The 24735-nt window shown below is 39.2% G+C and overlaps 1 protein-coding gene across 2 annotated transcripts in view; it reads right to left on the reverse strand.

Moving 5' to 3' along the window:
- The window catches only part of LOC147030728 (uncharacterized), a 38732-nt gene extending 16905 nt beyond the window's left edge, over positions 1-21827 (reverse strand). Inside the window, exons 1-5 of one of the 2 annotated variants that reach the window (XM_085875076.1) lie at positions 21730-21826; positions 14343-14510; positions 14173-14232; positions 2002-2169; positions 1833-1892 (exon numbers count right to left, since the gene is read on the reverse strand). In XM_085875076.1, coding sequence (XP_085731202.1) covers positions 1833-1892; positions 2002-2169; positions 14173-14232; positions 14343-14510; positions 21730-21761 — 488 coding nt within the window. In that variant the 5' untranslated portion in view covers positions 21762-21826. Of the gene's footprint in view, positions 1-1832; positions 1893-2001; positions 2170-14172; positions 14233-14342; positions 14511-21729 lie in introns of both variants that reach the window. The other variant, XM_085875075.1, reaches the window with a different exon arrangement.
- Between the last annotated feature and the right edge of the window lie 2908 nt (positions 21828-24735).

Genomic DNA, 24735 nt, shown 5'->3' on the forward strand with positions numbered 1-24735 from the left:
TTCTTCCATGGAAGGGGGGGGGATCCGTAGCTGGACTGTTGTAAGTGTAGTATGGTCCGTGTGTTTTGAGGAGGTTTGATTGCCATGTCAAAGGGATCTGTTGGAGTAAGACATTTGAATCACATGACGCTGAGGAGGCAGCGTATGCAATGTATAGACAGGGTAAACAGATTAATTATGAATGCGTAGATACCTCTGGACAGCGGGACTCGGCGTGGACTTCCCATCCTCAGAGGCACACATGTCATGGGTGTGCAAAAAAGGCCAATTAAGATCTTGCTGGTCAGTGTGTGCCAGCTGTGGTAGTGCGGTGGGCTCTGGAGCCCAGATGAGCGGATGTGCATATTTTTTTGTTGGGGCCGCCCCTGTGGCCAGGACCTGAGAGCAAGACTTTGCCCAGGAGGAAGAGGAAGAGTAGTCCCTGCACGAGAGTCGAGACCAGAGGGGTCGATACAGGAGAGTTCGGGTGGAGAACTAACGAGGACATGAGAGAGTCCATGGGTGTGCATGTGAGTGGAGATGGGAGAGTCCACCGTGAGAGTACCAGGAGAGGCTCATGAGAGCACCAAGACAGGCAAGGATGGAGGAAGAAGATGCAGACGTCTTGCACATGAAGCTTCTCCCAGGAGAAGCCTCCCATACAAGGAGAAAAAAGGGTCCCTCGGATGGATGTTGAGCGGGCGTCTCATCTGCCAGGATACCTTGGTGGACGTGAACGATCCCATTGTGTCCTTCATGAAGAGTAGGCGAGCTATCACCAGCACCGTGGAAAAATTCCAAATTCCTGCCATGACCAGCAGAGGACATTGCAACAAGCAGCACAGCCGTGCCCTCAGCCAATGATGCAGCCTTGTGCTGCACATGATTGAAGAAAAAGAAGAAGTAGTGCAGATGCGTGCTCAGGATGACATTCCATATACTTTTCCACATTCAGAGCGAAAGTACTGCAATACTGCAAGAAAGTTTTCCGATTCGTGTTCTACAGTGTTCAAAATGTAAAACTAAACTGAAATCAAGCAATCCCTCTGTCAGAGAGTGACGTGTTTAGACAGACAGCGTGAACCAAGTGCGTAACCTTGGTTTGCGCTTCGTTCGGTGGGTGATAAACATTAAATGAATGGATATAGTGTTTGTGAAGCACAGGAATTATATGATTAATGATTTCCTCAAAATTACTTGCATATGTTGACTGCATTGGTGGTGAAGTATTATTCTGACATAATATTGTGACATGCAAAGCAGTTGCTGCCATGCTTCATAATGGATCAAATCATTGCAAACGAAGACGAATGTTTTGAAACGTCTGGTTGATGTGGTATTCCATGTATCGCATCCCTCCTCTGATCAACAACGTCCCGATACTTGCCATTTGCCCTTCTTTCTGAGAAATATTCTGAAAACCCTAAAGCTTCTCTTCTCCTGTAACTATCCCAACAACCCCAACTTCCTTATGAGGTTTGCCGGAAAGAATCAGTGGCCGAAGTCATTCACGAACCACAACCCGAAAAACACCCCCAGTGCTACGAGATGGTCCACCATCTTCACATCCTTTGATGGGATGACACACACATCGATGCCCTTCATGAAAAACACCAGGATGAGCAAAAACATCTGGGTCAAGATTCTGGATGGAACCAAGTAAAACAACTCGGTGCAACCATCTCAAAGCAACTGCCCAGCACTGAAATCTCTAATCTATGAAACAGAAAATAGAAAGCTAAATGTGATCAAGATACGACAGTGTTCACGTCAAATTACTTAAAGGAATACCATTGCTATTGGATGTACGTTTCATGCCACGACTTTCCGAATGGATATTTTCTCTTACTTACACGGTGTGTTCCTCATTGCTGCAAGCCTCCCCCTTCTTCTCACGTCTGCTGCACTTGTGCCTAAGTTGAAGAGATTGAAAAGTCAATTTACTTCACATTTTGTGAGGGAGTGACAGTGTACCCCAAAACTGGTCATAAAAGTGAAGAAGAGGGAAATGAAATAATTTACTTCAGACGCTTCCAAAGGGTGGTTTTCTTCGGTGTTGTGGATGGTGATGACTGGTTCACATGAACGTCTTGTGAATCGGGAGAGCAAATCACACCAACGTCTTGTGAACCGGGAGAGCAAATCACACTCATTTCTTGAAAACCAAGAGAGCGATTCATTGTTGATTCCCTAAAAAAGAACACTCTTCTTAAATCCAAAAAAAACCTCTTAAATCCAATTAATTTACAACAAATGTAAAAAATGCAAAAATAGAATGTTAGAAATGATATTAAAAATGTAAAAAGACCATCATTTACCACAAGGAGAATGTAAAAATACCAACACTTACTACATAGAGAATGTAAAAAGACCACCATTTACCACAAGGAGAATGTAAAAATACCAACACTTACTACATGGATAATGTAAAAATACCAACATTTACTACATGGATAATGTAAAAATACCATCATCGACTACATGGATAATGTAAAAATGCCATCATTTACTACATGGAGAATGTAAAAACACCACCATTTACTACATAGAGAATGTAAAAAGACCACCATTTACCACAAGGAGAATGTAAAAATACCAACACTTACTGCATGGATAATGTAAAAATACCAACATTTTACATAGAGAATGTATAAATACCAACATTTACCACATGGAGAATGTATAAATACCAAATTTACACAGAGAATGTATAAATACCACAAGGAGAATGTAAAAATACCAACATTTACTACATAGAGAATGTATAAATACCATCATTTACTACATAGAGAATGTAAAAATACCAACATTTACTACATAGAGAATGTATAAATACCTGCATTTAGCACACGGAGAATGTAAAAATACCAACATTTACTACATAGAGAATGTAAGAATACCAACATTTACTACATAGAGAATGTAAAAATACCAACATTTACTACATTAGAGAATGTATAAATACCATCATTTACTACATAGAGAATGTAAAAATACCAACATTTACTACATAGAGAATGTATAAATACCTGCATTTAGCACACGGAGAATGTAAAAATACCAACATTTACTACATAGAGAATGTAAAAATACCAACATTTACTACATAGGATAATGTAAAAATACCAACATTTACTACATGGATAATGTATAAATACCATCATTTACTACATAGAGAATGTAAAAATACCAACATTTACTACATAGAGAATGTATAAATACCTGCATTTAGCACACGGAGAATGTAAAAATACCATCATTTACTACATGGATAATGTAAAAATACCATCATTTACTACATGGAGAATGTAAAAACACCACCATTTACTACATGGAGAATGTAAAAATACCATCATTTACCACATAGAGAATGTATAAATACCAACATTTACAACATAGAGAATATATAAATACCTGCATTTACCACATAGAGAATGTATAAATACTTGCATTTACTACATTGAGAATGTAAAAATACCAACATTTACGACATAGAGAATGTATAAATACCAACATTTACTATAGAGAGAATGTATAAATACCTGCATTTACCACACGGAGAATGTAAAAATACCAACATTTACTACATAGAGAATGTAAAAATATCAACATTTACCTACACAGAGAATGTATAAATACCTGCATTTACTAGCACACGAAGAATGTAAAAATACCAACATTTACTACTACATAGAGAATGTATGACTAGAATTAAATGTATAAATACCTGCATTTAGCACACGGAGAATGTAAAAATACCAACATTTACTACATAGAGAATGTATAAATACCATCATTTACTACATAGAGAATGTAAAAATACCAACATGTACTACATAGAGAATGTATAAATACCATCATTTACTACATAGAGAATGTAAAAATACCAACATTTACTACATAGAGAATGTAAAAATACCAACATTTACTACATAGAGAATGCATAAATACCTGCATTTAGCACACGGAGAATGTAAAAATACCAACATTTACTACATAGAGAATGTAAAAATACCAACATTTACTACATAGAGAATGTAAAAATACCAACATTTACTACATAGAGAATGTATAAATACCTGTATTTACCACACAGAGAATGTATAAATACCTGCATTTACAACATAGAGAATGTATAAATACCTTCATTTATCACACGGAGAATGTAAAAATACCAACATTTACTACATAGAGAATGTATAAATACCATCATTTACTACATGGAGAATGTAAAAACACCACCATTTACTACATGGAGAATGTAAAAACACCACCATTTACTACATGGAGAATGTAAAAATACCATCATTTACCACATGGAGAATGTAAAAACACCACCATTTACTACATAGAGAATGTAAACATACCAACATTTACTACATAGAGAATGTGTAAATACCTGCATTGACCACACGGAGAATGTATAAATACCTGCATTTACCACATAGAGAATGTATAAATACCTGCATTTACCACACGGAGAATGTATAAATACCTGCATTTACCACATAGAGAATGTATAAATCCTTGCATTTACTACATAGAGAATGTAAAAATACCAACATGTACTACATAGAGAATGTATAAATACCTGCATGAACCACACGGAGAATGTAGAAATACCAACATTTATTACATAGAAAATGTAAAAATACCAACATTTACTACATAGAGAATGTAAAAATATCAACATTTACCACACAGAGAATGTATAAATACCTGCATTTAGCACACGGAGAATGTAAAAATACCAACATTTACTTCATAGAGAATGAATAAATACCTGCATTTAGCACACGGAGAATGTAAAAATACCAACATTTACTACATAGAGAATGTATAAATACCATCATTTACTACATAGAGAATGTAAAAATACCAACATGTACTACATAGAGAATGTATAAATACCATCATTTACTACATAGAGAATGTAAAAATACCAACATTTACTACATAGAGAATGTAAAAATACCAACATTTACTACATAGAGAATGCATAAATACCTGCATTTAGCACACGGAGAATGTAAAAATACCAACATTTACTACATAGAGAATGTAAAAATACCAACATTTACTACATAGAGAATGTAAAAATACCAACATTTACTACATAGAGAATGTATAAATACCTGTATTTACCACACAGAGAATGTATAAATACCTGCATTTACCACATAGAGAATGTATAAATACCTGCATTTATCACACGGAGAATGTATAAATACCTGCATTTACCACATAGAGAATGTATAAACACTTGCATTTACCTCATAGAGAATGTAAAAATACCAACATTTACTACATAGAGAATGTATAAATAGCTGCATTTACCACACGGAGAATGTAAAAATACCAACATTTACTACATAGAGAATGTAAAAATACCAACATTTACTACATAGAGAATGTAAACATACCAACATTTACTACATAGAGAATGTATAAATACCTGCATTGACCACACGGAGAATGTATAAATACCTGCATTTACCACACGGAGAATGTATAAATACCTGCATTTACCACATAGAGAATGTATAAATCCTTGCATTTACTACATAGAGAATGTAAAAATACCTGCATTTACCACACGAATGTATAAATACCATAGAGAATGAAATTTACTACATAGAGAATGTAAACATACCAACATTTACTACATAGAGAATGTATAAATACCTGCATTTACCACACGAGAATGTATAAATACCTGCACGAGAATGTATAAATACCTGCTACTACATAGAGAATGTATAAATACCTGCATTTACCAAACGGAGAATGTATAAATACCTGCATTTACCACGTAGAGAATGTATAAATACCTGCATTTACCACGTAGAGAATGTATAAATACTTGCATTTACTACATAGAGAATGTAAAAATACCAACATGTACTACATAGAGAATGTATAAATACCTGCATTTACCCCACGGAGAATGCAAAAAAAAAAATTATGCAAAGAAAGTCCACACGGAGCAAGTGCTTGTGATTTATATATGTCGCTCTGTCGCCTCGCTGTTGCTTTGCTGATGGACCAATTTGTCCTCCCCTTTGCAAAACTAACAAAGTGCCTTCACCCCTCCCCCACACAACCACCACCTTCTCACATGCCACTCTCACCCCCCCCACCCCCCCAGCAAACAAAAACAAAAACAAAAACAAAGCATCTTCATCATTTACTCCAACACCATCAAGTTTTCATTTCCTTGACTTATATACTGCCATCTTTGCCTGAGCAAGCAGGAAATTGGCTAACACAGCATTGGAATTTTTGTGTGGGATATCCAATCCATGAATGAACACATAAGTGTTAAAAACAAACCAAACCTCACAAAACAATTCCGAAGTAAGATGAATAAATGTGCCAACCGTTGGCATTCAACATAGATGTGAAAAAGGTTTTCAGACTTCTTACAAATGGGACATTCATCCACCAGAAGATTTGAAAAACGGTGTAACAAGTGATTACAAGGAAGGATCCAGTGTACTGGTCTCCATTGGAGGTCACCATGTCATGGCGGTACAGTAGGGTTAGAAAAACCTTCCCAGTTCGGAAAATAAGGGGGAGAACAAGTTAAGAGGTCTCTCCATCGAACCCTCTGCTCTGTTGTTTGCCAATGTGAAAGAAATTTTACACAACCTAAATGAAGGCCTTTTTGTTTGGGAAGGCCAATGAAGCCTCCGTTAAAAGGGGGACAAGGAAGAGAGCTGGCAAGAGAAAAAAACACATCCGAGTTCAGGAAAGGTAAAGAGAGAAGGTATTCGATGTGTATTTTGTTCATTGCTCTGCTGGTCCTGCTCCCAAGCAGGTGCAAGCAAAGCACACAACATTATATGCATGTGTGTATGTCCAAAGCACACAACATTATATGCATGCAACAATTCGAGAGTATCGCACACCGATCAGGCTTGTTAATGGATCAGCTCCGATCCAACTGCCGTTTGGACTGCGAAGATCTGCGACAGATTTAACTCCCTTATCGGGAAAGTGTTGAATAAAACACCGATCAGCAGGCATATCCTGGAAAAAGGAATTGCAGGACAAAGGTTCTTCCAGAAACATTTGCTTCGTGTAAGAATGTGTCGCTCTTGTTGTTGTCAGAGCTTGCCACGCATTTAGCATGCTCTGATATAAACCAGAGAGAGGAGATGTGTCGATTTTGGAAAGGTTCATCAGGAAAAGAGAGTGGTCATGGCCGTGTCTCCCAGCCTTTTGCAAAAGTTGACGAACGACGTTGACCCATGGTGGAGAGGGTCACGTGTATAGCATGCGAAGAGCAACCGAGAGTTGAAAGGCCATTAGCCAGCTCTTTATGTCGACCAGGCCTTGGCCTCCATCGGTCAGTGGTAAACTGAGGACCCCAGGTCGCAGCCAATGTTTACCATCCCAGAAAAAGACACAAATCACTTCTGGAGATGTTGAAGCAACACCGCTGGAGGATGCAGCACGAAGAACCTGTGCCATCAGGTAGAGGCCACCAGTGTGTTGATGACCAAGACCCTTCCACGATATGACAGTTGTGTGATCAGACCTTTCCATTTTTGCAGTTTACCCTCAACAAACTTGAGCAGACCAGCCCAATTCTTTGCTACTGTGGTATTATTACCGAAGAACACTCCGAGGTATTTCACACCATCGTTGGCCCATGCCAGTGGAGCCGGAAGTCTTGGTGCCAATGATCACAACGGGCTGAGCCAAAGGGCGCTCGTTTTGTTCCAATTTACTTTGGCTGAAGAAGCCTTTTCGAATAAGGATAAACAATAACAAATGATAATATCATTGTTATCTTGCACGAGTACACATACGTCATCGGCGTATGCCAGTATCTTGATGGGCCGTTCAAGCTGGGACAAAGTAAACCCTGTTAGTCTACAGCGCAAATAAACCAGTAAGGGTTCGATGGAGAGAGCATACAGCAACCCAGAAAGAGGACAACCTCACAAGTCTAATTCCCCTGTTAACAGACAAAGGTGTAACAAGTTCATTGTTTATCTTAAGCACATGAGAAATATTATTATATAGTATTTTAATATAAGAGATGCAGGTCGAACCAAGTCCAAACTGCTCAAGCACTTCAAAAAGGTACTGATGGTCAACATGGTCAAAGGCTTTCTCCTGATCAAGGAGAAGTCCTAAATTTTTAGGGTTTTCCTTGCACAGTTCAATGATGTCTCTCACAAGGGAGATGTCATTGATGGAACGTTTTGGGACACAGTAACATTGGTCTTCCTTCAACATCGAGGATAGATGAGGAGTAAGTCGCGATGCCAGGGTTTTTGAAAATATCTTATCACTCATACATAACAGGGAGATAGGACGCCAATTTTCAACACACAACATGTCTCCCTTTTTGGGGATGAGGGTAAGAAGAGTTCGTCAGCAACTCTGAGGTAGCTCTCCAAGCTGGCAGCTTGCGTTCAAAGTGTTCATGAGATCTGGATCCAATAAGTGCCAAAAGTTCCTGTAGAATTCGGTTCTATGTCCATCCAAACCAGGTGTTTTCCCAATGGCAAGGCCGTGCTGGGCAGTGCCAAGTTCATCCAAAGTAATGGGTCTTTCCAGTTGAGAACGCCCATTTTCACACAACACTGGCAGGCCTACGGATATAGAGGCGACACTGAAAGGATTTATTTGTTCCATTGAATATATTTTCGAAAAGTATTCCTTCGCAAAAAGTTTGATTGCTGATTGTGTAAAGTTAATGGATGAATCTACCAATCGCAGCTGAGAAAGCTGCTTACTGGGAAGACGTTTGTCCAAGGGAAATAAGTACTTGGTTGGTACGTCTGCCTCATTCAGGTGTCACACCCTCATCCGAACGAAGGCGCCAGACCATGTGCATTCCTCTCAGTTATTTCCTTTAATAAGGACTATTTCTCAGTTAAGGTTTTTTGTATGTTACTATTATTTTGTCCGATGACCCGTTGGAGATGTAAAATCTCCAACTGCAATAATTTCTTTATTTCATGGTCAGCCCTTGTTGAGAAAAACTGATACTGTTGACAGAAACGTTTAATTTGGGTTTTTACTAAATCCCACCATATCAGCGGGTTAACGGGACAGTTTAACTCCTGGTCTCGGAGAGCCGTCCAGAAGGATTCAAAGGCCTGAATGAAGTTGAGGTTTTCTAGTAAACTGTTGTTGAATTTCCAATGAGAGCTCCCTGGACATGGTTTAGAGCAGGGGTTCTCAACCAGGGGGGAAATTCCAGGGTTTCAGGAGGGAATTGGGACCACAGATTGGCAGACTCAAACTGTTGGAATATTGATCTTTCTGCAAACTACAATTCTACAGATTGTACATAATCTGCAAGACATCACACTTTATTGATTAAGGTGTGATGTCCTGTAGATTATGTACAATCTGTAGAATTGTAGTTTGTTTTTAATTTAATCTGTGACATTCAATAAAGTTTATTGAATGTCAGATTAAATTAAAAATAAAGATACATATTTCACTTTTTTATCTGTCTAAATATTCCATTTATAGTTATCTTTGACTTATTCTTGTTTTTTATTCACAGAATTTGGAGCCCATCATGAGTGTCAAAAAGGAGGGTACGATGATTCATATATTCAATATGGATTCACATCCATCATCATCAATGGAGAAGAAAGGCCTCAATGTGTTATTTGTAGCCAACTTTGTCAAATGATTCGATGAAACCAACAAAGTTGAAGCAACTTTTGCAGAATGTTCATCCTCAACACAAGGACAAGGACAAAAGCTTTTTTGAACGTCATGGGAATGCTCTCGAAAAGATGAAGCTGGATTCAACAGGGGCATTCCAACAAATGAACCAAAAGGTTATTGAAGCTTCTCATGTCGTCGCAATGGAGACAGCAAAGCAGAAAAAAACCACATACAATTGGGGAAACTTTGATCAAACCTTGTGCTCTCAAAATGGTGGAAATTGTGTTGGGAAATGGTTTGGAGAAAAAAAAATTGCAGCAGTTTCACGATCAAACAATACTGTTCAAAGGAGGATCAGCAACGTGGCCATTGACATGAAGGATCAAGTTGTGCAGGAGATCAAGTCTGCAGCATTTGGCTTATTTTCAATTCAACTTTATGAATCGATTGATGTGGCATCGTGTTCCCAGTTGCTGGTGTTTGCAAGATATGTTCACTCAGGTTCATTAAAGATGAGTTCCTCTTTTGTTCTCCTCTTGAAGCAACTCCCAAGGCCTCAGATATTTTGGATAAGGTTTCATCTTTCTTTGAATCAGAAAATCTTTTGTGGGATAATGTCTGTGGGTGCTGTACAGATGGAGCACCAGCTATGTTGGCGACAAAATCCGGATTTCAAGTTTGTGTGAAAAAGCGAGCTCCAAAAGTGAAAGGCATTCATTGTCTGATCCAACGTCAGACACTGGCCTCAAAAACACTTCCAGCTCCACTCGGGAAGGTTTTGGATCAAACAATTCAAATTGTGCATTTTGTCAAAGGAGGAGCTCTCAACTCATGACTTTTCAAACAGTTATGTATTGACATGGATGCAGGCCATCATTTGCTTCTTTTCCACACAAATGTTCAGTGGCTTTCAAAAGGAAATGTAACTGAGTGAGTATTTGAGCTTCGAGATGAGCTGAAATTATTTTTTGAAGTTCAGGGTAAGATGCAATTTTTTGTCTGGCTGGATGATGAGGAATGGATCATGCATCTTGCCTATTTGGTTGACATTTTTGAGCAGCTGAATAAACTGAATCTTCAGATGCAAGGAAGGAATACAAACATCATAAAATACATGGATTCCTTGGAAGCTTTCATGAGCAATCTGGAAAATTGGAAGAGAAAGGTCAAGATCAAAAATGTTGCAATGTTTGAGAAACTGTCATCAATTCTTGTTGCTGGTGGTGAAGACCAAGTGCTTCCAGAATTTGCAAAAAATGAAATTTTGCAACATTTGACAGCATTGGAAAATGAATTCAGCCGATATTTTCCTGAACTCAGTGATAAGGAGTTGGATTTAGTGTGAAATCCATTTAAATTGTCAGTTGAAAAAGTTCCTGATCATTGTCAAGATGAATTTCTGGAGGTGAAGACTGATTCAGGATCAAGAGATATGTTCAATGAGAAATCAATCCCATAATTTTGGCCCTTGATGTGCGATTCCTTCCCAAAAGTGTCAGAAAAAGCTATCCATGCAATGCTTCCATTTGTTTCGACATATCTTTGTGAGTCAGGCTTTTCAACTCTGTTGCCAATGAAAATGAAGCAACAAAGTGGATTGGAGGTTGAAAATGACCTGTGTTGTGCCCTTTAAAGCACACCTCAGCGTATCCAAGAATTGGTGAAGAAAAAACAACCACAGGTTTCTCATTGACTGTAATCTTCATCAGAATAAAAAGAATTACAATACCCTGGCATTCTATTGAACTTTTTGTTTATTGAAATATGCTTCAGTAACTTTAGTCTGTTAAGTAATTCGTTATGAATATTAAAAAACACTACTTTTATTCAAGTTTTAAAATCCATCAACATTTTCGATTGCTGTTAGATGAGAAAAATTCTCCTATAAAAATAATCCACGTAAATGTATATGTCCTAATACTGGAAAGGAAAAATAAAAGATTTTCAATATTATCTGCATATTATTTGGAATGCACCTTTTGAGTCAGACGATATTGGAAAGGGGGGAATGACATTCTGACATATGGTGAAAAGGCTGCATGGGGCAAAAAAGGTAGAGAACCACTGGTTTAGAGAGTTGAATAAAGACTCGAGCTCGGGAATGGTCGGAGAAACCGGAAGGCACGATATTTGATTGATACCCTCCATGTAATAAATGAGAATTTACATCGATGCGATCAAGCCTCGCAAGTGAGATGTGGTTGTTTAAACAACGACACCATGTGTAGACAGATCAGAAGGGTGCTGGACGTGCCAAATATCATGGAGATTATATTTCGCAATGATGTTTGCAAAAACTTTTGCAGTACATGGTTGGGGTTCCGGCTCATTTCGTTCACATGAACAATTAACAGTATGGTTAAAATCTCCACCAATAATTAGACATGTCTGCAAATCCAGTGTTTGCAGGAATTTCCTCAATTTGGCAAAAAAGGAGATCCGCTCGTCATTGTTGCTTGGAGCAGACACATTGAGAATTGTAAACTTGACCTGATTGATAGAGAAGGTCACAGAAGCAAGGTGTCCATCAATAATACTTGTAAATTTAAGGCAGGATGGGTGAAAATGTTTCCCTAAGACAAATATGATGCCTGCCTTCGATGAGGAGTTGTTACAAAAGAAACATTCCTTGTCCATAAATAGTTGCCACTGAGTTTGAACAGATCGGACAGCATGGGTCTCTTGTAACAAAGCTATGTTAAGACCATTGACCTCAACCAGCCGTTTAATTTGGATCTTGTGGAGTGGACTCCCACCACCATTAACATTTATTGTTCCACTCTTGAAACTGGCCATGAGGAAAATAATAGCTTCTAAGAATAAGATTAAAAGTGGGATAGTTGATTAGAATTCCTTTTCGCCTTGGCGATTAATTTTTGGAAGCGGTGACAGTGTGCCTCGTGGAAACCGAATAAGTCAGGCTTACGTACGATAGCCTGAGCACACTCGGGGAAGGACGGAAGATCTGGAAAGTATTCCATCAGGTTTATATTGTGTTTCCTGTATGTATTTTGAAAGAAGAGTCTTATTTGTTCAGAGGAGGTAGGACCTTGACTGGTGAGCTTCTCCACCGTTTCCACCTGACTTCCTGTTTGTTTCCTCCAGGTCAGATTCTTCAGTCAGTTTTAATTGCCGAGTCACACAAGCTTGTACAGTCCTGCATATCGATACTGTCGTCAGTATTTAAATACGGATTTGGACTGGTTACGACGTCTATGTGCTCTTCCATTGTGGGAACATCTCTTTGTGAAGTAACATTCTTGACGAATGCACAGTCACATCTAAACTGTTTAGCCTGGGTTTGCATCACAACCCAGCTATAAACTCTCATCCCGACTTATCACAGGCAGGGCGATTCATCAATGTGTGTGCCGTCCCTCAGATGGACGTTGAGCGGGTGTCCCATCTGTCGGCATTCCTTGGTGGACGATAATGAGCCATGGTGTCCTTCACCAAGAGTGGGCGAGCTGTCGCCAGCACCGTGGACAAATTCCAAACAACTGCCGTAACCAGCAGAGGACATTGCAACAAGTACCAAAGCCATGCCCTCAGCCAATGATGCTTCCCTGCAGACTTCTGCTACATATGATTGAAGAAGAAGAAGTGCAGATGCGTGCTCAGGATGACATTCCCTACAATTTTCCACATTCAGAGGTAAAGTACCGCGATACTGCAAGAAAGTTTTCTGATTCGTGTTCTGCAGTGTTCAAAATGTAAAATTAAATTGAAATCAACTAATCCCTTTGTCACAGAGTGACGCCTGCAGACAGAGTGAACCAAGTGCTTAACCTCGGTTCGCGCTTCGTTCAGTGGGTTATAAACTGATTAAATGAATGGATATGGTGTTCGTTCAGCACAGACTGATATGATTAATGATTTCCTCAAAATTACTTGCAAATGTTGACTGCATTGGTGGTGAAGTATTATTCTGACATAATATTGTGACATGCAAAGCAGTTGCTGCCATGCTTCATAATGGATCAAATCATTGCAAACGAAGACGAATGTTTTGAAACGTCTGGTTGATGTGGTATTCCATCTATCGCATCCCTCCTCTGATCAACAACGTCCCGATACTTGCCATTTGCCCTTCTTTCTGAGAAATATTCTGAAAACCCTAAAGTTTCTCTTCTCCTGTAACGATCCCAACAACCACAACTTCCTTATGAGGTTTGCCGGAAGGAACCAGTGGCCGAAGTCATTCACGAACCGCAAACCGAAAACACCCCCATTGCTACTCTATTATCCTCCAGCTTCACATGCTTTGATGGGATGACACACACACATCGATACGCTTCATGAAAAACACCAGGATGACCAAAAACATCTGGGTCAAGTTTCTGGATGAACCCAGGCAAAACAACTCGGTGCAACCATCTCAAAGCAACCGCCCAGCACTGAAATCTCTAATCTATGATACAGAAAATAGAAAGCTAAATGTGATCAAGATACGACAGTGTTCACGTCAAATTACTTAAAGGAATACCATTGCTATTGGATGTACGTTTCATGCCACGACTTTCCGAATGGATATTTTCTCTTACTTACACGGTGTGTTCCTCATTGAGATAAGCCTCCCCCTTCTTCTCACGTCTGCTGCACTTGTGCCTAAGTTTAAAGAGATTGAAAAGTCAATTTACTGCACATTTTCTGAGGGAGTGACAGTGTACCCAAAAACTGGTCATAAAAGTGGAAAAGAGGGAAATGAAATGATTTACTTCAGACGCTTCCAAAGGGTGGTTTTCTTCGGTGTTGTGGATGGTGATGACTGGTTCACACGAACGTCTTGTGAATCGGGAGAGCAAATCACACGAACGTCTTGTGAATCGGGAGAGCAAATCACACTCATGTCTTGAAAACCAAGAGAGCGATTCATTGTTGATTCCCTGAAAAAGAACACTCTTCTTAAATCAAAAAAACTCTAAAATCCAATGAATTTACAACAAATGTAAAAAAATGCAAAAATAGAATGTTAGAAAGGATATTAAAAATGTAAAAACACCATCATTTACCACATGGAGAATGTAAAAATACCAACATTTACCACACGGAGAATGTAAAAATACCATCATTTACCACATGGAGAATGTAAAAATACCAACATTTACCACATGGAGAATGTAAAAATACCAACATTTACCACACGGAGAATGTAAAAATACCATCATTTACCACATGGAGAATGTAAAAATACCATCATTTACCACATGGAGAATGTAAAAATACCATCATTTACCACATGGAGAATGTAAAAATACCAACATTTACCACATGGAGAATGTAAAAATACCAACATTTACCACATGGAGAATGTAAAAATACCATCATTTACCACATGGAGAATGTAAAAATACCAACATTTACCACATGGAGAATGTAAAAATACCATCATTTACCACATGGAGAATGTAAAAATACCATCATTTACCACATGGAGAATGTAAAAATACCACCATTTACCACATGGAGAATGTAAAAATACCATCATTTACCACATGGAGAATGTAAAAATACCACCATTTACCACATGGAGAATGTAAAAATACCAACATTTACCACATGGAGAATGTAAAAATACCATCATTTACCACATGGAGAATGTAAAAATACCATCATTTACCACATGGAGAATGTAAAAATACCATCATTTACCACATGGAGAATGTAAAAATACCATCATTTACCACATGGAGAATGTAAAAATACCATCATTTACCACATGGAGAATGTAAAAATACCACCATTTACCACATGGAGAATGTAAAAATACCATCATTTACCACATGGAGAATGTAAAAATACCACCATTTACCACATGGAGAATGTAAAAATACCACCATTTACCACATGGAGAATGTAAAAATACCATCATTTACCACATGGAGAATGTAAAAATACCATCATTTACCACATGGAGAATGTAAAAATACCATCATTTACCACATGGAGAATGTAAAAATACCATCATTTACCACATGGAGAATGTAAAAATACCACCATTTACCACATGGAGAATGTAAAAATACCATCATTTACCACATGGAGAATGTAAAAATACCATCATTTACCACATGGAGAATGTAAAAATACCATCATTTACCACATGGAGAATGTAAAAATACCATCATTTACCACATGGAGAATGTAAAAATACCACCATTTACCACATGGAGAATGTAAAAATACCATCATTTACCACACGGAGAATGTAAAAATACCATCATTTACCACATGGAGAATGTAAAAATACCATCATTTACCACATGGAGAATGTAAAAATACCAACATTTACCACATGGAGAATGTAAAAATACCATCATTTACCACATGGAGAATGTAAAAATACCACCATTTACCACATGGAGAATGTAAAAATACCATCATTTACCACATGGAGAATGTAAAAATACCATCATTTACCACATGGAGAATGTAAAAATACCATCATTTACCACATGGAGAATGTAAAAATACCATCATTTACCACATGGAGAATGTAAAAATACCATCATTTACCACTTTTACCACATGGAGAATGTAAAAATACCACCATTTACCACATGGAGAATGTAAAAATACCATCATTTACCACATGGAGAATGTAAAAATACCATCATTTACCACATGGAGAATGTAAAAATACCATCATTTACCACATGGAGAATGTAAAAATACCATCATTTACCACATGGAGAATGTAAAAATACCATCATTTACCACATGGAGAATGTAAAAAACCATCATTTACCACATGGAGAATGTAAAAATACCATCATTTACCACATGGAGAATGTAAAAATACCATCATTTACCACATGGAGAATGTAAAAATACCAACATTTACCACATGGAGAATGTAAAAATACCATCATTTACCACATGGAGAATGTAAAAATACCATCATTTACCACATGGAGAATGTAAAAATACCATCATTTACCACATGGAGAATGTAAAAACACCATCATTTACCACATGGAGAATGTAAAAATACCATCATTTACCACATGGAGAATGTAAAAATACCATCATTTACCACATGGAGAATGTAAAAATACCACCATTTACCACATGGAGAATGTAAAAATACCATCATTTACCACACGGAGAATGTAAAAATACCATCATTTACCACATGGAGAATGTAAAAATACCATCATTTACCACATGGAGAATGTAAAAATACCATCATTTACCACATGGAGAATGTAAAAAGACCATCATTTACCACATGGAGAATGTAAAAACACCATCATTTACCACATGGAGAATGTAAAAATACCATCATTTACCACATGGAGTATGTAAAAATACCATCATTTACCACATAGAGAATGTAAAAATACCAACATTTACCACATGGAGAATGTAAAAATACCATCATTTACCACATGGAGGATGTAAAAATACCATCATTTACCACATGGAGAATGTAAAAATACCATCATTTACCACATGGAGAATGTAAAAATACCATCATTTACCACATAGAGAATGTAAAAATACCATCATTTACAAGCTGATGGGGACAAGCTGTGATTTCAATGTGTTTTGGAATAAAATTTCTGTGAAGTCAGTCCCATTACATTTGGACAGACCTCGTGTATACATATATATATATATATATATATATATATATATATATATATATATATATATATATATATATATATATATATATATATCTTCTTCTTCTTCTTCTTTCAGCTGCTCCCGTGAGGGGTCGCCACAGCGGATCATCCGTATGATCCGCATAGTGATTTGGCACATGTTTTACGCCGGATGCCCTTCCTGACGCAACCCTGGTCGCCTCTTACGACACAGGGATAAGGTACACCTATTTTAACCGGGGTATACATATGTATATATATATATATGTATATATATATATATATATATATATATATATATATATATATATATATATATATATATATATATATATATATATATATATATATATATATATATATATATATATATATAATCTTCTTCTTTTTCTTTCGGCTGCTCCCGTTAGGGGTCGCCACAGCGGATCATCCGCTATGATCCGCATATATACAAATATATATATATATATATATATATATATATATATATATATATATATATATATACATATATTTATATATATATATATATATATATATATATATATATATATATATATATATATATATATATATTAGCGATACCCGTGCACATGCACGGGATAGCAGTACAACATAGCTGGTAGCAGACAACAGACCGTACACGGAGAATGACAAAAATATGCATTGTGCAAAATGCAAGTGGTACTATGGAACGCCAAGACTTCCCAAACATTGTCGGCATGTCCGCTAAGTGCCACAGCAATTTCATAGGGATCGTGTGACGGCGAGCCGAGTTTTTAGTGTTCAAGCTTGGTATTATAAGAGAGATATATATACATATATGTACATATGAGGTGTGTTCAATAAGTATCCAACCTTCATTTTTCGTGCGTAAACAAATGAAGCTAGGGAGGCGTGGTTTGGTGCACTATGTAGGTGATCCTAATTCACATGTGTGAATATTTTCCTGCCTGCAGAAGCTGTCAGTCGCCAACAGACCGCCGATCAGTGAGGAAGTGTGAGCACCGTCGGATCTTCGTTTTTGACAAAATGACGGAAAAACTTGAACAACGCTACTGCATCAAATTTTGTGTAAAGCTTAGCGATTCCGAAGTGGAAACGATCCGCAAGGTTCAACAGGCCTTCGGGAACGAAGCAATGTGCACCACACAGATAAAAGAGTGGTACAACCGTTTCAAAGATGGTCGCACATCAGTGGAAAGTGAAGCACGTTCTGGTAGGCACTCAACATCCCGAAATGAGATCGTCATTGCCCAAGTGAGGACCCTGCTGATGCAGGATCGTCGAATCACGATCAGAGAACTTGCAGACGAGGTGGGCGTCAGCATTGGATCCGTTCATTCCATTGTAACTGAGGATTTGTGCTGAAGGAGAATCTCAGCGAAGTTCGTGCCAAAGCTGCTAACGATCGAGCAGAAACAACTCCATTTGGAGATCGCACAGGACATGCTGGAGACTGTGAACAGCGATCCCAACTTCTTCAACACAGTGATCACTGGCGATGAGACCACAGTGATCCGTAATTTTGTCAAAAACGAAAATCTGACGGCGCTCCCTTTCACTTCCTCACTCATCAGCGGTCTGTCGGCGAATGACAGCTTCTGCAGGCAAGAAAATATTCACGCATACGAATTAGGATCACCTACATACGTGCACCAAACCACGCCTCCATAGCTTCATTTGTTTACGCACGACGAAAAATTAAGGTTGGATACTTTTTGAACACACCTCGTATATATATATATATATATATATATATATATATATATATATATATATATATATATATATATATATATATATATATGTTTCGACATATAAACACCACACAAACACACACACACATACACACACGTATAAATGCCACACACACACACACACACACACACACACACACACACACACACACACATACACACACACACACACACACACACACACACACACACACATAAACACTGTAAGAAGGATAGCACCAGGAGAGAGGGGAGAGAGAGAGAGGAGAGGAGAGGAGAGGAGAGGAGAGGAGAGAGACAGAGAGACAGAGACAGAGACAGAGACAGACTGACAGAGACAGACTGACAAGGTCGCGGTGGTCTCCATCGGGCAGAGCGGTGTGAACCGGCGAATAAAGATTGCTCCGTGCATGTGAACCTAGCTACGTGTCCACGAGTCTTCTGTTCAGAAAGGTGACGAATCTTGCACCGTGTCAGAAGTGGTGGCAACAATCGCTCCGAGTTGCGTCAACTGTGGATGCCAGAAAGAGAGGTGAGAAGTTTCTCTGGACAAGCTCGGTCGTGTTTGAGTGGAAGCTTCGCTCTGTGGGATGGGTTTTACCCCTCCCATTAATTGGGTGTGAAAGCCTTTTCTGGAGTAGAGGTGTTTATCTTGATCACTTGACCTTTGAGTTTATGTAAATGATTATGGAGTTGCTTAAGCTACCGCAAAAACTTGATTTAGAGGCTAGAAACCCACCACAGGCATGGAGGATCTGGAAGGAAGAGCTGTTATTGTACCTCGATTTAGTCATGGCTGGTCAACACGATAAACTAAGATCAAGATGTTATTGTATCTGGTTGGCAATAAAGGGCAGGAGTTGTATCAGACAATAAGCCCAAGCATTAAAACGCTTCAAAATGTGTCAATACACATTGTAACCCACCCAAGAACGAGACGGTGGATTGCCACAGATTCTTTATAAAGAATCAAGAAGAGAGAGAATGCTTCGAGGCATACCTCACAGAGCTCAAGTTACTGGCAATAAATTACAACTTTGGAAATTGGGAAGACATTCTGATTTGGGATCGAGTGATCTGCTGAATCAGTGAGTCAGCATTGAGAGAGAGGCTCCTCCGAGAAGTTGACCTCACAATGGAGAAGTGCCTGCAGATTTGTTGTGCATTAGAGTTGCCAAATTACCTGCTTGGGATCATTGATGGACAGGCGGTAAATACGGTGAAGTACGTGCCCACAAGGAGGAAAGATAACGGCACACAGAAACTATCTTCATCAGATGATCAAGCTCACTCGAAGTTACATCAGTGTCGCTATTGTGGAACCGCAAGTGAATTCGTCAAAGTGAAGTGCCCCACATAAGGATGCAAGTGCCACAAGTGTGGGAAGAAGAACCACTTCTCGTGTCGATGCAGAGGGAGACCAATCCACACTGTGTATCAAGCAGATGACAGCTCCAGTGATATGTCAGAATATGAACAGATAAAGGTCATGACATGAGATCCAGAGAAAGTGGACCGAGAGCAAATTAACAGCCAGGAGGAGTTGAAATACCCAAAGTAGATCTATGTTGCAATGGAAGTCGAAGGAAGAGAGGTCCACTTTCAGGTAGACAGTGGTGCAACAAGCAATATTCCAAGGAAGTATGCCAGGAAGCTGTGGAATACTAAGCAAGTTATATCCATGAACAATGGTACACCAGTCATCTCACTGGGGAAATCCAACTTCAAGATTAAAAAAATCCAAACAATGGAAGAAAGTACAAAGCAGAATTTGTAGAAATAGGAAAGGACTGCAGACCAATTGTTGGAAGCAGGGAAGCACAGAAAATGTGGTGAAAATGTGGTAAATACGGTGAAGTACGTGCCCACAAGGAGGAAAGATAACGGCACACAGAAACGGCAGGGAGCATTTAGCACGAGAGAGAGAGAGAGAGAGAGAGAGAGAGAGAGAGAGAGAGAGAGAGAGAGAGAGAGAGAGAGAGAGAGAGAGAGAGAGAGAGAGAGAGAGAGAGAGAGAGAGAGAGAGAGAGAGAGAGAGAGAGAGAGAGAGAGAGAGAGAGAGAGAGAGAGGGAGAGAGAGAGAGAGGGAGAGAGAGAGAGACATAGATATTGAGAGATAGAGATGTAGAGATATAGAGGGATAGAGAGAGAGATGTAGAGATGGAGAGAGAGAGAACGTGACAAGATCAGTGTGGTTTCCATCACACATAACGGTGTGAACTGGCGAAGAAAGATTGCTCCATGCAGTCTTCCATTGAGAAAGACGAGGAATCTTACAAACACCACACACACACACACACACACACACACACACACACACACACACACACACACACACACACACACACACACACACACACACACACACACACACACACACCACACACACGTACTTTTATAAACACACACGTACACAAATATATACATAACATGTATATATATATATATATATATATATATATATATATATATATATATATATATATATATATATATATAAATAGAGATGGAGGAGGAGGATGATGATGATGATTCAAATTCTCCATGTAAATGTGTATCATGTATCGCCCCCTCCAGGTGGGGGAGGGTATTACAAGTCTCCACCGTTTACAATCCAATATTCCTGTCCACACGTTTTCCTGCACAGTGAGGTGTTTTGGATTATAAGCACACGGAATGTTTTTTCTTCATGCACGGACTGGTGGGTTCTCTGTGAGTTAAATTAATGTTGTGAATATCCTGTGTGAAGAACGAACCTTCGTTGTGTTGTCTTTCGACATCCCCACATCGTGTTGGATAAATAAATCTGGAGAAAATCTCTGGGGTGAAAAACTCGGGAGCTCCAGAAAAACGACCTTAACAACGAGAGATCAACATCAAAATGATTGTTCATTGTTTGAACGATGATCATTGTGACGTGTGACGTGTGACGTGTGACGCGTAACGGGCGTTCCATTGCGATCACGTGACGCATTGTGCACTGAAGCCTTCCTCGATCTTCGGCGATGAGGAGTTTATACACCTCATGGTTGCAGATTCCAAATCTTCATCATCGTTATTTATTCATTTTGAAATAAAGATTTATTTTTCTGGTTTTAGCGGATAACACGTTTGTGAGAAAACGAATTTTCTTGTATATTTTATTTTGGATTTTGTTTTCAATAACTCACAGGTGTGTCTTTCAGTTGCTCACAGGTGTGTGTTTCGGTGTCACGTTTGTCGTGCCGAGTTATTGCAAAACGATTTGTTGTTTTTATTTGTTTTATATTCCCGCTATTTTCTTTATTTCTCCCTTTTCGTCCACAACGAGGCTCGAGCATGATAGGCGGTGTATAAAACTAAGAATCCTGAAGGGAATATATTTACATATATTTCATATATATTTATGTTATGTAAATGTACGAGGTCCGTGTAAAAAGTAACGGGACTGACTTCACAGAAAATTTTATTCCAAAACTCATTGAAATCACAGCTCGTCCCCTTCAAAATCGTTTCCCTCCAGTCTCACACACTTGTCCATCCTCTTCTTCCACACGTCGATGCACCACTGCATTCCTGCCAACGCCGACCGATTTTGTTAGTCAGACAAACCGCATTTGGAAATTATTATTGGAAAAAAAAATAGTTGTGTTTTTTCAGTTTTGCGTTCATTTCTCACTGCCAAGATCGTCTCACACGCGGCTGCTTCCACATTCTACACAACTCGGGCCTGACCTTGATCTGTTATCTCGTCAGCGATTGGTTATTGCTTCCAAACTAAGCATGACCAATCAAATGGGACGACATGAGACAGCGGGCATCCATTTCCAGACAACGCGCCATTTTCCATTCGTCATCAAAGACTGCAGTTAACAGAGAGGACTCATCGCTTCAGTGCACGACAACAATGCAAACACCAGAAAAGAAAAAACCACCACCACGATGGGTCAACGAGTTTAAGCCAAGTTGGACAACAGAGTTCAAGTGTATGAAGGCTTCGTGTGAGGTAAACTGTAAATATGTTATGAAATCAGAGTGGCCAGTCATTTCATTCATAAAGATGTATCGGTGAGTTTATGTAAACTCTTGTGGACACGGATGGGCACATACATGTGGAGCTTGGACAGTGAGTCATTTATGGAAACGTGACTGATGATCATGATGTCTTGGAAAAATATAAATTGGTGAGTAGATCAACCATGTTAAGTTTTCTCTTTTTCACTCGAAAAAATATGTTGATATATTTCAGCTGACTGTGGTCTCCAAATGCAGGAGATTGCACCATTTTGCTTCATTTTTTTGAAAAATTTACGGGGGGGGTTCATGCCCCCGGACCCCCGAGGGACGCGTGCGACGCCAGCTTACCGCTTTTCCTTCAAAAAAGGTTGGCAGGTATGCCACTGGAAGACTTCTTCTGAAATCCTCCGGAGCTCCGTCGTCACGGCCCTTTTGATGGCCTCCACATCAGGAAATTGGGACCCCTTGATCACCCCCTTGAGCTTGGGGAACAGGAAAAAATCACAAGGGGCCAAGTCTGGCAAATACGGGGGTTGCTCCAGAGTTGGGACGTTCCTCTCTGCCAGAAATTGTCGGATGCTCAGGGCACTGTGAGCAGGGGCGTTGTCATGGTGGAGCACCCTGGTGTTGTTCTCCCACAGATCCCTCCTCTTGTCCCAGATTGATCTCTTGAGGCACTGGAGGATCTGCTTGTACACGTATTGATTCACTCTTTGACCTTGTAGTGGAAACTTGAAGTGGACGATGCCCTTGATGTCAAAAAACGCAATGAGCATCACCTCGACCTTCGACGATGACAGCTTGGGGACCATCTTTGCGCACATCTTGTGCATTTTGAGATTTTCAATGATGATGCTCCAGAAAGTGTCCTTCTTGATGGAAAGTTCCTCAGCAATCATCCTCAACGTGAGTCGACGATCTGCGCGCACCATCTGCTTCACACGCTCGATGTTGTCCGCTGTTCTGCTCGTTGAAGGTCTTCCAGACCTTGGATAGTCTTCAACCTCCTCCTGTCTCTCTTTGAACCTCTTGTGCCATTCAAATGCACATTCATGTGACATCATTTCTTCCCAGTCGACTTGCTGCAGCATTGCGAAGGATTCGGAAGGTGTTTTGCAAAGCTTGGCAAGAAACTTCAGATTGTCTCTCTGCTCATGACTCATAGCGCGACGACTCAGACGAGACAGCATGTAAAGCACGACCTGTAAAAAAATCACACAATGAGCGGTCAACCATCACCAATCATATATGTATATATATATATATATATATATATATATATATATATATATATATATATATATATATATATATATATATATATATGTATATATATTGCTGGAATGTTCCAAAATACTGTGATGCAATCCGTTCAACCACGTTGTGCGAGTGGAACACACAGCAGGCTAAATCCCGTCACTTTTTAAACGGACATCGTATTCATACACATATATTTGCATGTACAGTATATGTTTTTCGTCTTTCCGCTGCTCCCTTTCGGGGTCGCCACAGCGGATCATCCGTTATGATCCGCACACTGATTTGGCATAAGTTTTACACCAGATGCCCTTCCTGACGCAACCCTGGTCACCTCTTACGACATAGAGATAAAGATTGGGTTTCGCTATGATTCGGGGCTGCCCGACACCCTCTTATAGCGTGGCCCAGCGCAGAGCACCCGTCCTCAAGCGATCCTCCAACCCAAGCATCAGAGCAGCCGAATTACAGGTGCACGCCACTACGCCCGGTATATTTGCATATATAAA

This window comes from Eptatretus burgeri, chromosome 3 (assembly GCF_056783735.1).
Source record: "Eptatretus burgeri isolate ZD-2024b chromosome 3, Ebu_testis_v1, whole genome shotgun sequence".
NCBI lineage: Eukaryota > Metazoa > Chordata > Myxini > Myxiniformes > Myxinidae > Eptatretus > Eptatretus burgeri.